At 56.9% G+C, this 14,120-nt stretch overlaps 1 protein-coding gene across 5 annotated transcripts in view; it reads left to right on the forward strand.

Annotated features, from left to right (window-relative positions):
• Positions 1–14,120, forward strand: part of LMNA (lamin A/C) — a 41,839-nt gene that overhangs the window by 24,761 nt on the left and 2,958 nt on the right. For 4 of the 5 annotated variants that reach the window (XM_040998761.1, XM_040998758.1, XM_040998760.1 and 1 more), the window contains 6 exons: positions 9,170–9,326; positions 12,327–12,452; positions 12,578–12,748; positions 12,880–13,005; positions 13,427–13,647; positions 13,740–13,959. In XM_040998761.1, the coding sequence (XP_040854695.1) occupies positions 9,170–9,326; positions 12,327–12,452; positions 12,578–12,748; positions 12,880–13,005; positions 13,427–13,647; positions 13,740–13,959 (1,021 nt within the window). Of the gene's footprint in view, positions 1–4,863; positions 4,884–9,169; positions 9,327–12,326; positions 12,453–12,577; positions 12,749–12,879; positions 13,006–13,426; positions 13,648–13,739; positions 13,960–14,120 lie in introns of those variants that run through there. The other variant, XM_040998762.1, reaches the window with a different exon arrangement.

Consider the following 14,120-nt stretch of genomic DNA (forward strand, 5'->3'; position numbering starts at 1 on the left):
GATACAGGGCCTTCTGGAAGACCCTGTGGCAATGCTGGGCACCTTGGCCACACCCAGCGGTTAGAGGATAGAGAGCCCTTCTTTTCTTCTCCCAACGTACAGTGGGCTGCGTGACACACCCATCTGCCTTATCTTTCTTCCTGAAGCCCAGGTATCAGCACCCCTAGGTTTAGGCTGAGATTGCCCTTCTATAACACCCCCCCCCCCGCCCACCACACCCTGGAAAGGCCTGCCTCCCCACCTGGCTCTAGGCTAGGAGCTAGGTGCCACCCCAGGCCAGACTAGCAGAGTGCATGAATGACTCAGTTGCTACCCCTCCACCTCCCTAGGGACTTGAGAGACAGCAGGAGACAGGGTGGGGTCCACAGATGTCTTGCCAGGGGTGGGGGGGGAGGAATGGAGGCCTGAAGACCTGCCCCTTTCAGCCCCTCCATTTCCGCAGTGTCCTGGGGTCCCTCTCCTGCCTCTTTTGCTTGGAACCTGCACTGGTGTCTGGAACCAGGGCTACAGACGGGCAGTCTGCACGAGAGTTCGAATGCGGAATGATGGACATTGGGCTGCGGGATGGTGCCTTCCCAAGGCGGAACTGTTGGGGGGAAGGCTGAGTCAGCCATAGGGTGATCCCCGGCCCACAAAGCAGAAGCACCTCTTCCCCTGAGGGAGGCCCTTGTATCCGACGACTTCCTGGATTGCCCGCCTTCCTTGAGCAGCCCCTAGTGCAGACAAGGCAGGGATATTGCAGGCTCAAGGTCACCATAGCCTCTGCTCAGGCCAGCAGGGCATAGAGGTGTGTCCTGTGTTGGGAATTGAGATTCCCACTGACTCCCCGCTGGCTCCTCTTCCCACCAAAGCACACCCCTCTTGCTTTGGGCCAAGTTGGAGGCTTGGAGGTGGCTGAAGCCTGTGCTGGCTGCCACCTGCCTAAAGACTGTGCTGCTTGCGCCCTGTGGGGCCTGGATGCTCGGCTGTCCTGCCAGGGCTTGTCAACACTTGATCAGTAGCCTTTGTCCCAGCCCTCAGTGCCTGAAAAGTCCTGGGACCCTCTAGGCTTTTAGATCACGAGACACATTTTGGAAGTTTGGAAGAAGGCTGGTGGTTTGTGTCTTGAGACTGTCTTGGGACTTGTCTGGAGTGTTATCGCCTAAATCAGGAAAGAACAGTACCCTTGGGCAGTCATTAGGAGGCCAGTGAGGACAGGGGCCTGGGGGCTGATTGAAGTGGGACAGTACCTACAGGTGCTGCCCCCCACATTCTGATGGAAAGGGAGAGAAGGTGGAACACATGCCATGGGGAGGGGGAAGAGCAATACTCCAGGAGCACAAGGAAAAAGAGAAAGGAGAGGAAGGCCCCATCAGGGCTCCTGTGGCCCTCCCTTGGCCCCCAGGAGTCAGGACAGACTTACTCTTGGCATGGGTATACCCATTGTCCTCACTCCCACTCCCGCCCCTAGTAATTGGGTAGCTGAAGCCAGGGACAGCTGAGGGGAACAGCTGGTCAGGGAGAGGCCTGCAACTGTGCCCTCTGCTCCACCTCCCCCGGCCCCCTCAGCCCCTCACTGGTCTCTTTCAGCAGCTGCAGCAGCAGAGGCAGGGCCAGCTCTGAGGAGGCTCTGATACCAGGGAAGGTTTTATTATCTGGGCCTCACCTCCTGGGGCTCCCTGGGCATTGCAGGGGACGTGGCCAAGTGCGGAGGTTTCTTGGAGATTTTCAAGGAGGTCCATAGGGTCTGACGTGAATAAGGTCATGGATCCAACCCTGGCCCAGTCCTGCCTCTGAGTTTCTGTGTGACCTTGAATTAGTCTCCCTTCCCTCTGGGTTTTACTGGGTGTAGAGAAAAGGGGTCAGAGCAGGAGATCGGCAAAGGTCCCTAAGTAGTGGTGGCAGGAGTGAGCAAACCACCCTCAAAAACACCAGGCTATTAATAGTCAAATCAAATATAACCAAGGTGAATACAATTACTCCCCAGCGCTGTTCTCCACACAAGCATTTCCCGCAAACTGTGCAGTTAAGAATGCAGTCATGCTCGTCTCCCATTTCCCAGAGAATGGTTGTTGGAGATGGCCAATCACGAGGCGCTAGGCCCCCTTGGCAGGTGCTCTGTTTACAATGCCAGGAGGAAAGGATAGTGCGTTGTCAATGGCTGTCCGTGCGGGACAGTGGCAGGGCTTGGATCACGTAGCAGGAAAGGGACAGTTGGCATAGGAATAGATTCCACTCACCTGTGTTGGGAGCAGAGGGAGGCCTTAGGAAAAGTAGGACTGTCACCTTGGAGCTGGCCAGGGGTAGCACGTGCCTGGAGCCACAGGGAGGCACGTGATGACCTTGAATGGCCCACCTTCCCCCATCCTGTACCTAGGCTAGCTTCCCGGAGCTGAGGCTGTCCTACCAGGCGGTCTTGGCCTTTACTGGTCCCTTAAGAGCTAGGATGGGGGTGAGAAGGGTGGTGCTAGAGAAGGAGTGGCCCTCCCAGTCCCACTGTAGTTGTGGGAGAGGAAGCCGGAATCCCGCCTGCTGAAGCCAGGAATAATTCTGGCTGGGAACCCGGGCTGGCCAGGGGCGCTGAGTCACCCCAGAGGGGCAGGGTGGAGAGTGGACGGGAGACCCTGAGTGTGCATGTGCAACTGCAGCAAGAGAGACCAGGACGGCGGGGGGTGGGGAGTAAACAAAGGGCTGGGGAACAGGGTGCCAGTCTCCTTGGGGCTGGCTCAGGAGAGGAGCAAAAGTCTTCCTTCCAAGGGATCAGGCTTTGAAGCTCTGGTGCAGCCACCTTCTGCCAGCTGGGAGAGAGACTCACATCTTCTCAGGCTGGAGCTGGAATGCAGTGAGACTAGAAAAACACAGGTCCTCCCAGCTCACTGCCTCTCCTAGCCTGGGTGTGGCTTCCACTCACTCTCACCAGGAGCTGGCAGGGTTAACAGCTCTGCTCCATCAGGACAAGGGTTAACAAGTCCCACAGGAAGGCTGCTGCTGCTGTGGCCTCTGGGGCGGTGGTCCTCCCACTGTCCTTCCCTTAGGCCTGCCTCCTTCCTCTTCAGGAAGGGCTACTTTCTAAGGCCATTCTGCCTACCCTAACCTTCTTCATTCTGTCTGCCCCCAGGCCCCACCCCACCCACTCCTATTTTTTTGGCTGTGTGTGTGAGAGAGAGAGAGAGAGAGAGAGAGAAAGAGAGAGAAAGAGAGAGAAAGAGAGGGAACATTGGAATGACTTCTGGAGAGACAGGGCCAGGAAAACGCAAAGTGATCTTTGGCAGGAGCCCATGCAGAGGAGCCAGTTGGTGAGGAAGCCAGCCGCCTGTTGTCCGGGACCCCAATGGTCTGGCCTCTGGCCCCAGGCTTCTCCTTAGTCGGTACAATGCCACGTTGATAGGCCCAGCAGCTGTGACTCAGGCTGGGCCCCCTGCCAGGCCCATTGCTTCTGCTGGAGTTGTGACTGAACATGTCAACAGGCCCCTGTCCCCATCAATGCCCAGCCCTCCCTGGAATGAAGACCTGGCTTTGTCTTGATGGGGGGCAGGACAGCTGGGAGCTTGGCTGTTCTGGAAAGGGATCTGAGGGGCCTCGGACTCGGGGCATGTCTGGCAGGTGTCACGCCCAAGAGAAGCACGTGTGGCAGCCAGGCCGTGCCATCTGCGGGTGTGCCTGCCTGCCCGTGTTGGGGAAGTAGGGTGGTCCTTGCCAGATGCCCACATGTGCCTTCCAGGTGTCAGGCATCTGGAAGCTCACAGTGTGGCATTTGGGGAAGGCGAGACCCTGGGATGCCTGCCACCCTCAGTTCTTCTTTGGAAGATCTCCCTTCTAGAGAAAGAACAGCACCCCACGTGCCAGGATGGGGAGGCCAGCTACCCACATCCTGCCCTCACCCGAAAGTGGCCGGAGACCCACAGAAACCATAGGGGTGGTTACTTGTGGGGGTGGGGATACAGGATACCATGCCTGGTGTTACCCCCAACTGTGGCAGGGCAGGTGTCCCCATGTCGCTCTCTGGCTGGGATGTCTCCCAGCAAGTAAGTTCGCCATGTCCCCTAGGCCTGGCTCTCTGTCACTCCCTGTGCCAGCTGTGTACCTTGAGCCTTTGTCGATGTTCTTTGAGTGTCCTCAGATGACCTGGTAGGCAGGGTGTTAGTGCTCGAGCTAGCCCTTCCCCAGGCTTAGGCTTCCTGTCCGTAAAGTGCAGGAAGATTTGGTCCGGGAGGAAGCCCCTCCGGATGCATAAGAACCTCGGGTCATGGCACAGGAGGTTCAGCATGTTCACGTCAGCTGCTCCACTTCCCATCCAGCTCCCTACTAATGCTCCTGGGAAAGCAGTGGAGGATGACCCAAGTACATGGCTTCTGCTATCCACGTGGGAGACCCAGGAGAAGTTCTGCACTCCTGGCTTCAGCCTGGTTCAGCCTTGGCCATTGCTGGCAGTTGGCAAGGGAACCAGCATATAGAAGCTCAGTGTGTGTCCCTCTCTCTCTCTCTAATTTTACCTTTCAAGTGAAATAAATCTTGAAAATCCAACCAAACCTGGTAGCCTCAGGGCAGTTGAACAGCAGGCAGAAAAAGACCCAACAGGTGAATCTGTGTGGCAGCCAGGCTGAGCTGAATGTGTGGGGGTGTGGGTGCAGATTAATGGAAGGAAACAGGAGCGGTTATAGTGGAGGGAATCCCTGGAACAAAGGCGGGGGAGGGCCCAGGCGCGTGCTGGCAGGCCACACGGCAGGAAGTCAGACTGGGCGGAGGGCTCGGTCTGTCACCCACCTGCCCGGCCCTGCCCAGGCACAGGGGGCGCTCTACCGCGCGAGGCAGGAAAGGCGGCGGTCTTAGACCCTCTGCCATCCAGCCTTTCTCCCGGTGGTCCTCGGTCCGGAGGCTGCCGGCATGGGGAACGCTCAGGGCTGGTGAGGCAGGGGTTCCCCCGGGACTGACTGACCGACTGGGCGGGTTTGAGGGAGCCCCTGCGGGGCGGGGCCCCGCTGCTCTGCCACGCCCCTCTGGTCCGGAGTCCCCGCCCACCGCTTATTTTTAGCTTGGGTCTCTCAAGTCTGTCTGGTCAGCTCTCCCAGGCCCGGGAGGAAATGGAGGCCTCTCCCTGCGGGCCTGGCGTGTTGCTCCCAGCAACCAGATCCAAACAGGCGGGCGGTTGGTCCCGACTTCCATATCTGGCATCGGAGGATATGGGCGGCTGAGGAGGGTGACTCAGTGGGCGGGTCAGCGCCTGGCCTGCTGCCAGCCCAGGCCCTAACCGCGCTCCTTGGCATGTAGGAGAGCAGCCCATCGTCCTGTCAGCCACCGCTTCACAGAGCAGCACCCCCAGCACCCCACCGCCGGCTCCGGCACCCCTCCCCCATCCCTTGTCTTCTCATAGGATGAGTTTTAAAACAGGATGCCCAGCCCTTGTTGCCTCTCCGGAGGCCGCGGGAATGTGGCCTGAGGAGAAACCTGGAGCGTGCCAGGGAAGAGCTGGCAGGACACAGGCTAAGCCAGGGGCTCCCCTGCGAGCTGTGGAGGATTTCCCGGACCCCTGCCCATCATTGTGTCTTACAGCATGAGTCACCTGAGCAGTCCCCAGGTTCCCACCCTTCCTTGCCAAACACCCCACCCCATTTGTCCTTGCCAACCCAGCCCGGTATGGGGGGGTGTGGATGGCACAGAGTGTGTGCCCGGCTTTGCCATTGCCACCTCCCCAACTCCTAGGGGGCGCTCTGGGCCCGGCCGGGTCTGAGGTGACATCCTTGAGTAGGGAGCGAGCGGTTGGAGGGGCTTGTGCCCAGCCATCTCTGGGGTGTGCGTGAGGCTGCTGCCACAGAGTGCCCCAGTTCTGAGTCACAAGGCCGCAGGTGATGGTGACTTAGTTCCCCACAGAGGGGAGCTCCCCAGGCCCGAGAAGGAAACTGCGGGCACCCTTCTGCGCTTCCCTCTGCTTGTGGTTTCCCTCATCTGCAGGGTGTGTCTAGCCTGCCCTTGCCAGCTTTTCGCTAAGCCTGCTTTTCTCTAAGCACTAGGCAAAGTCCCCATCCACACTGGGTGGGAAGCCAGGGGTGTTGGAACATGCCAACCAGGGATAGCTGGTTCCCAGCCCTGCTGCCTTCTGCCTTGCAGGGCCCTGTGCCTTGGTTTCCTCAATGGCACAGCCATAGTGCCCATGTCCCCAGGGCAGCTACAAGGACTTGGCGAGTTAACGTTGGACTGCCCAGAGCAGCCCTTCTATGTCATGACTCCATAGAAGTGTTTGCCTTTTATTTTTACTTATTATTTAATTTTTAGCATATGTGCTTCCAAAGTGAGCACTATTTATTTATTTTTTTAGTTTTTTAAGATGTATTTCTATGGAAAGGCAGATGAACAGAGAAGAGAGAAAGATCCTTCATCTTCTGATTCACTCCTCAAATGACCACAACAGCTGGAGCTGAGGCAATCCAAGCCAGGAGCCTCTTCTGGGTCTCCCAAATGGGTACAGGGTCCCAAGGTTTTGAGCTGTTCTCTACTGCTTTCCCAGGCCACAGCAAGGAGCTGAATGGGAAGGGGAGCATCTGGGACATGAACCAGCATCTGTGTGGGATCACAGTGCCTTTTGCAAGGCAAGGATTTAGCCACTAGAATGTCATGCCAGGCCCTTTCTTCATTTTTTTTTTTTTTAATTGGAAAGGCAAATTTTACAGAGAGGAAAATCTTCCTCTTCTGGTTCACTCCCCACATGGCTGCAGTGGGTGGAGCTGGTTCGGAGACAGTAGCCTGCAGCCAGAAGCAGCATCTGGGTCTGCTACAAAGCAGTGCAGGGGCTCAAGCACTCAGGCCATCTTTTGTTGCTTTCCTAGGCTTAACAGGGAGCTGGACTGGAAGCCAGGTCTTGTACTGGCATCCATATGGGATACTGGCATTGCAGATGGAAGCTTCACCTACCACGCCATGGCACCCCCTCACCCCTATTTTCTTCTTAACACTGTTGCTGCCTCTGCCTTTTGGGCAGCAGGCTCTACTGAAGGAAGCAGCTCCCATGTGTGTCAGTTCTGGGAGCCCCCTCGCGCTCCTCCAACTCCTCCCACCAGCTTGGGGGTACTTTTTTTTTGGCCCAGGATCTACCTGTTCCTCCTTCTGACTTGTCTACTCTCTTTGGACCTGGAGGCTAGGGAAGGCCATGAGGTGCAGGAAGAGTCCTAAGTGGGCAACTGGAATCCACTGGAACACCAGCCCTGCTCCAGATCTCCATCCATTCACCTCCCACCTCTGCAAGCAGCGGGCTCTGCTGTGTGCAGGGCATGGGTGGAGCTCCTCCTTCTAGTCCCTTAAAAGTTTTGATCCTCCAGCAACAGCAGCAGGAGCCGCAGGGCCGAGAGGCCTCTTCTGGGATGCTCCCGCCAACCTTGGAGTCCTCCCAGGAGCTCAGTCTCCATGTCTGCCTCACGCCTCACTTTACCAGCAGTTTTTCTTCACTCCCCCTTCTCCCCCTGCAGCTGTCTCAGCTTCGGAAAAGTTCTGAAGTCATGGAAAGTTGGGGCTGTGCTCCCAGCCAGGGGCTGGGCTGGATGGCAGCCCAACACCAGGCTGGGTTTGACTTTATTTTTAGCCTTTAGGGCTGAGACAAAGGAGGGGTTTTGCAAGCCCCATCAATCTTTTTTTTTTTTTTTTTTTTGTCCTTTCAGGAGGTAGACACTATCACTTCTTGGCCTTTTGGCTAAGATCAAGTGTAGGGACCAGACACTGTTGCATTAAGGCAACATGTGCAGTGGCCTGGTCTGGCCCAACATCAAGGCAGCAAAGCTCCCTCCAGATCATCGCATGCTTCACCTGCTCCACCGAGAGGGGTGACTCCACAATTAGAGTCCCTCCTGAGCTGGTGGTAGGACCTGGGCTTGGGGTCACAGCTCACCAGGACTTCGGAAGATGTGCCTCTGGTGTGCCCCACCCAGCCTCCCACCCATCCCAGGTCCCTCTGCTTCCAGGCCTTCTGCAAGGCTGCCTCCATCCTGCTTTGGGGTGAGGTGTTGGGCTTGTTGGAATGTAGGCCCCATTGTGGCAGGAGAAAAATATTGGCAGGTTTTTTTTTTTTTTTTTTTTTTCTGGTTTCTGGGCTGGGTCTCCCCACCCACTCCTGTCCATGTTTGGTTTGCTTTTTTCCATGTGCCGCAATGGCAGCTCAGGCTAAGAGTTGACGGGTTACAGATGGTCGCCAGGAGCAGGTCCTTGCAGGGTTGGCTCCTCCAACCCCTGGGCTCCTGCTGTCTTTCATTGGTTATGGATAAAGTGGATAAAGGGGTTTGTGAGATCTGGAAAAGTTCTTGGGTTCCCCAGAAGCCTCTATGAAAACAGAATCCCTCTATTTCACCAGCAAAAATACTCAGTCGGGCGAGGGAGGTGGCAAGGGCTCCCCTGCTGGGTTGAGGTTGGTTCTGGCCCAAGCTCTACCCAGTGTGAGGGCCAAGAAGGCTGGCCAGTGGAGCCCAGATGGACCAGAGGCCTGGCCAGCACATGTGGAACCAGATGCTGAGGCTTGTGGGCTGTGGGTTGGACTCAGCATTCTCTTGAGACCCTGCTGGTACTTCCCCGCTCTGCCTGGGACTCAGGACCCAACCTTAGTCCTGAGAAAGACAAGGGCTGTCCCCATGGCTGGCTGTCCATCCGTGAGCTCCCAGCTGACCCTTCTTTCCCACAGTGCCCTGCTGTGGACGGTGAAGGGGTGAGAGAGAACCAACGCCTCTGGGACTCAAGTTGAGCCCTGTTAGAGACATCGGGAGCCCCCCCAAGGGCTGGGAGTCTCCTGCTTGGACTGCTGAGAGGGAGGGAAGCTTAGCTGAATGGAAAGTGGGTGGGGCCCAGGCGGAGGAGCAAGGCCAGGCCCTGTGTGGGAAGGGGCAGGAGACAAAGGTGCCCCTGTGTGTGTGGAAAGGAATGGGAGGAGAGCGAGGGAAAGGCATTCATATCTGAAGATCGAGCTTTGCCTGGGGCCCCAGGCGCGTTCCTGGGCTCTGAGTCATGGGAAGGGTGGAGAAGACAGGAAAGGGGTTTTCGGGGACCCCGGGAAACAGTGGTGGGGAATGGGAGCCAAGCCCCAGAGGCCATCAGACGCACACAACAAACCTAAGGCAAAGCCGCCCCCTCGTGGTCATTGGGGACAGCAGTGCCAGGCCCCAAGGGGACGCAGACTCCGCCTTTTAGTTAACCCGCGCTCCTCTCCTCTCTTCTCCAGCAATACCAAGAAGGAGGGTGACCTGATGGCTGCCCAAGCCCGGCTCAAGGACCTGGAGGCACTGCTCAACTCCAAGGAGGCGGCGCTGAGCACTGCTCTCAGTGAGAAGCGCACACTGGAGGGCGAGCTGCATGACCTGCGGGGGCAGGTGGCCAAGGTGAGCCCTGCGCCAGGCCCAACTGAACACAGGCGCACTTCCAGCTCGCCCTGTCACGTGGCGCCAGAACCATTCACCTGTGCCAGTGTCATTGTACCCGTTCAGACTGTCTCTCCCCCTTCCTTAGCCCAAAAGAAAAAAAAAAAAGCACCCAATTGTGGCGCACGGTAGGTTGAGTCGCCACTTGTGACTGGGACCCTGTGTCACAGCGCTGCTTCCAGTCCAGCTCAGCTTCCAACTGGCTCAACCCCAGCTGGGCGCTGCCAGCCAGGCGGGGAGTGGGCCAGCACATAAAACGTTCTCTCTTCGTCTGTTTTCTTTCTTTCTTTCTTTCTTTCTTTCTTTCTTTCTTTCTTTCTTTCTTTCTTTCTTTCTTTCTTTCTTTCTTTCTTTCTTTCTTTCTTTCTTTCTTTCTTTCTTTCTTTCTTTCTTTCTTTCTTCCTTCCTTCCTTCCTTCCTTCCTTCCTTCCTTCCTTCCTTCCTTCTTTCTTTCTTTCTTTCTTTCTTTCTTTCTTTCGATTTATTTTTATTGCAAGGTCAGATACACAGAGAGAAGGAGAGACAGAGAGGAAGAACTTCCGTCTGATGATTCACTCCCCAAGTGGCTGCAACTGGGCAATGCCAGGCCAATCTGAAGCCAGGAGCCAGAGTACAGGTTCCCAAGGCTTTGAGCCATCCTCCACCACTTTCCCAGGCCACAAGCAGAGAGCTGAATGGGAAGCGGGGCTGCCAGGATTACAACTAGCGCCCATATGGGATCCTGGTGCATGCTAGCCAAGGACTTTAGCCGCTAGGCCACTGCGCCAGGCCCTGTCCTTCTCTTTCAAATAAATCACTGAATATATCTTGTTTGAAACAACAACAAAAATGGTTGAAACCCAAAACAACAAATAACCCATCAACCATTTTCTTTTTAAAAACATTTTTTTGGGGGGCCTGGCGCGATGGCACAGTGGTTAAGGTCCTCACCTTGCACGCCTGGGATCCCATATGGGCGCCAGTTCTAATCCCGGCGGCCCCACTTCCCGTCTAGCTCCCTGCCTGTGGCCTGGGAAAGCAGTCAAGGACAGCCCAAAGCTTTGGAACCCTGCACCCACGTGGGAGACCCAGAAGAGGCTCCTGGCTTCGGACTGGCATAGCATCGGCTATTGCGCTCACTTGGGGAGTGAATCATCAGACAGAAGATCTTCCTCTCTGTCTTTCCTCCTCTCTGTATACTCGCCTTTCCAATAAAAATAAAATAAATCTTAAAAAAAACAACATTTTTTTTCTAGTTGAAAGGGAGACAGAGTAATATCTCCTATTCTGCTTCATTCCGGAAATACCTGCAACAGGCAGGGCTGGGCCAAGTCAGAACTGGTCCTTCCAGGCCTCCCACGTGGCTTATAGGGAGCTGACTACTTGAACTATCCAGGAGTGCATTACCAGGAAGCTGGAACTTGGATCCGGCACTTCAGTATGGGATGTTGTCGCTGTCCTGCACAGAGCCGATACTAACACGCGTGGACCCTGACTGATGGTCCAAGCTGAAGTTTATTAGTGGCCTCAGACCTTATATACTGAGGGTTATATTGGTTAAGAGAAAAGGTATTGAGCTTAGCAACAAAACCCATCAACTGTTTCCATACTCTTGTTTGGAACTCCTTTTGTTTTGTCTATTCTAACAAGGGTTCTCATTCACATGCGGTCCACTCGACTGTTCTCATACAGATGATATCCATCAGTTATACGAAAGGTAGCCATTCCGTTGTCCTCATGCAAATATTATCCAATCAACTGTAATCCTGTGCTCGCTGACCCTCTAGGGTCACAATGTCCTCCTACAGGACGTTGTGTCTTTTTTATTTTAACAGATTATTTTTATTGGAAAGGCAGATGGGGCCCAGCGCGATAGCATAGTGGTTAAAGTCCTCACCTTGCAGGCGCTAGGATCCCATATGGTTCCCAGTTCTAATCCCGGTGGCCCAGCTTCCCATCCAGCTCCCTGCTTGTGGCCTGGGAAGGCAGTTGAGAACAGCTCATAGCCTTGGGACGCTGCACCTGCGTGGGAGACCCGGAAGAGCTCCTGGCTTCGGATTGGCTCAGCTCCAGCCGTTGTGCTCACTTGGGGAGTGAACCATCGGATGGAAGATCTTCCTCTCTGTCTCTCCTCCTCTCTGTATATCTGATTTTGTAATAAAAAATAAATAAATCTTAAAAAAAAAGGCAGATGTACAGAGAGAAGGAGAGACAGGGAGAAAGATTTTGTTTTTTAGAGATTTATTTATTCTTATTACAAAGTCATGTGTTGGTTCACTCCCCAAATAGCTGCAATGGTCAGGGCTGGGATAGGCAGAAGGCAGGAGCCAGTAGTTTTGTCCAGGTCTGCAGGGGCCCAAGCATCTCTGCTGCTTTCCCAGGCACATCAGCAGGGAGCTGGATCCAAAGTGGAGCAGCCGTACTCAAACTGGTGCCCACACTGGAAGCCAGCATCACAGATGGCACAACACTACGCCACAACACTAGCCCCAGCTAACTTTAAAAAGGGCATCTTTTCCTGACCCATCACTTCTCCCCGCCCCATGCGTCACACTTCCCTGGTGCTGACTGTCCTGAAAACATGTGTGTGTGTGTCTTCATGTTCCTGTACCATTGCACTTGCCAGTCGGCACCACAGCCTCTCCCACGCTGGCCTGTCCCCTACATCTCGGCCTTCCTAGACCCCTCCCTCCACTATTCCAGGCACACTGGTCCCTGCCCTCCCCCCACCCAGCTGTGCTGTATTACAAATCTCCTTTGGAGCCACTGTGGAGCCACTGTGCAGCCACCGAGTGGAGCTGTCATGATAGCAGGAAGAGTATGTCTTTGATTTCTTAGCATAGTCGTTACCCCTGTCGGCCCTGTCCCAACCTCCCAGGCCCTCACTTCCCCTGCACCAGTTCCCATACCTGTGAGGCGTGCCCACTTCCCAGCTGCCCTCCAGCTTGTGTTGTTTGGTGACCCCATTCCCTGCCCTCCCAGCTCGAGGCGGCCCTGGGCGAGGCCAAGAAGCAGCTGCAGGACGAAATGCTGCGGCGGGTGGACGCCGAGAACAGACTGCAGACCTTGAAGGAGGAGCTGGACTTCCAGAAGAACATTTACAGCGAGGTGCGAGGGGGCGGGCGAGGGGGCAGGAAGGGCTCCCTGGAACGCTGGCCGGGGCAGGGAGAGCCAGGCCTCCCCGGCGCTGCACCTGCTGACCGCGGCTTCTGTGTCCGCTTCTACCCTCGCAGGAGCTGCGTGAGACCAAGCGGCGCCACGAGACCCGGCTGGTGGAGATTGACAATGGCAAGCAGCGTGAGTTCGAGAGCCGGCTGGCCGATGCCCTGCAGGAACTGCGGGCCCAGCATGAGGACCAGGTGGAGCAGTACAAGAAGGAGCTGGAGAAGACCTATTCGGCCAAGGTGCTTCCTCCGCCCCTCACTGGGAGAGTCCACAGAGGGGGGGGACCAGCCACGATGATGTCATCCTCAGCCCCCACGCCCCCACCACCAGGCCCTGCCTGGCCATCTTAACCCTGTGTCTTCCCCTCCAGCTGGACAATGCCAGACAGTCGGCTGAGCGCAACAGCAACCTGGTGGGGGCCGCCCATGAGGAGCTGCAGCAGTCTCGCATCCGTATCGACAGCCTCTCGGCCCAGCTCAGCCAGCTGCAGAAGCAGGTGAGGCCACCTCATCCCTGAATGAGGGCGGGGAGGGTGGCTGCGGAGAGGAGAGACAGAGCATGCTCCCAGGAGCACAGGCAGAGAGCAGAGGCCCTGGCTTGGCAGGCGTTGTCCTGCCTGCTCCCTTCCTCACTGCACGTGCGCTTTGCGGAGCCTGGCTTTTCCAAGTGCAGATTGGCCTTATGCCTCAAGCTCATAGATCTACCCAAACCCTGTGCTGCGCAGGCCGCTCAGAGCACCCACACTGCTGCTGCAGACAAGCGGGTGCAGCCTCAGAGGGAGACCCCATTCCCTCATGTTAGCTACCAGGCAGGACTTCCTGGGGCCAGCCCGCTGTGTTAGAGCCCATGGTGGAGGCCCCCCGTGGGGCAGGGGGCCCTCGGAGGGCTCACGGGACGCTGGCCTCCCCCCATCCCAGCTGGCAGCGAAGGAAGCCAAGCTGCGGGACCTGGAGGACTCCCTGGCCCGCGAGCGGGACACGAGCCGGCGGCTGCTGGCCGAGAAGGAGCGGGAGATGGCGGAGATGCGGGCGCGGATGCAGCAGCAGCTGGATGAGTACCAGGAACTGCTGGACATCAAGTTGGCCCTGGACATGGAGATCCACGCCTACCGCAAGCTCCTGGAGGGCGAGGAGGAGAGGTGGGCTGGTGGAGGAGAGGCAGGAGGTCCCAGGGACGCCCCCCGGCTGGCGACTGGCCTTGACAGACCTTCCCTTCCTTCTGGCTCTCCAGGCTCCGCCTGTCCCCCAGCCCCACCTCGCAGCGCCGTGGCCGCGCCTCCTCCCACTCGTCCCAGACTCAGAGCGGGGGCAGCATCACCAAGAAGCGCAAGCTGGAGGCCACCGAGAGCCGCAGCAGCTTCTCGCAGCATGCGCGCACCAGTGGCCGCGTGGCGGTGGAGGAGGTGGACGAGGAGGGCAAGTTTGTGCGGCTGCGCAACAAGTCCAACGAGGTAACCTCGCCCCCACCCCGGAGCAGGGCGGGCCTGAGGGCGGTACAGCTGCACTTGGGAACCAGCAAGAGGAAGTCGGGGTGCAGGGGATGGCCGGCGCGTGTCTCTGCCACTGCCTGGCTCCAGTTGTGGCTGGGAGGCTTGGGTCACCTGCCCAACTT

The sequence above is a fragment of the Ochotona curzoniae genome, unplaced genomic scaffold (assembly GCF_017591425.1).
Source record: "Ochotona curzoniae isolate NIBS_2020 unplaced genomic scaffold, NIBS_Ocur_1.0 scaffold_1037, whole genome shotgun sequence".
In the NCBI taxonomy this organism is placed as follows: Eukaryota; Metazoa; Chordata; class Mammalia; order Lagomorpha; family Ochotonidae; genus Ochotona; species Ochotona curzoniae.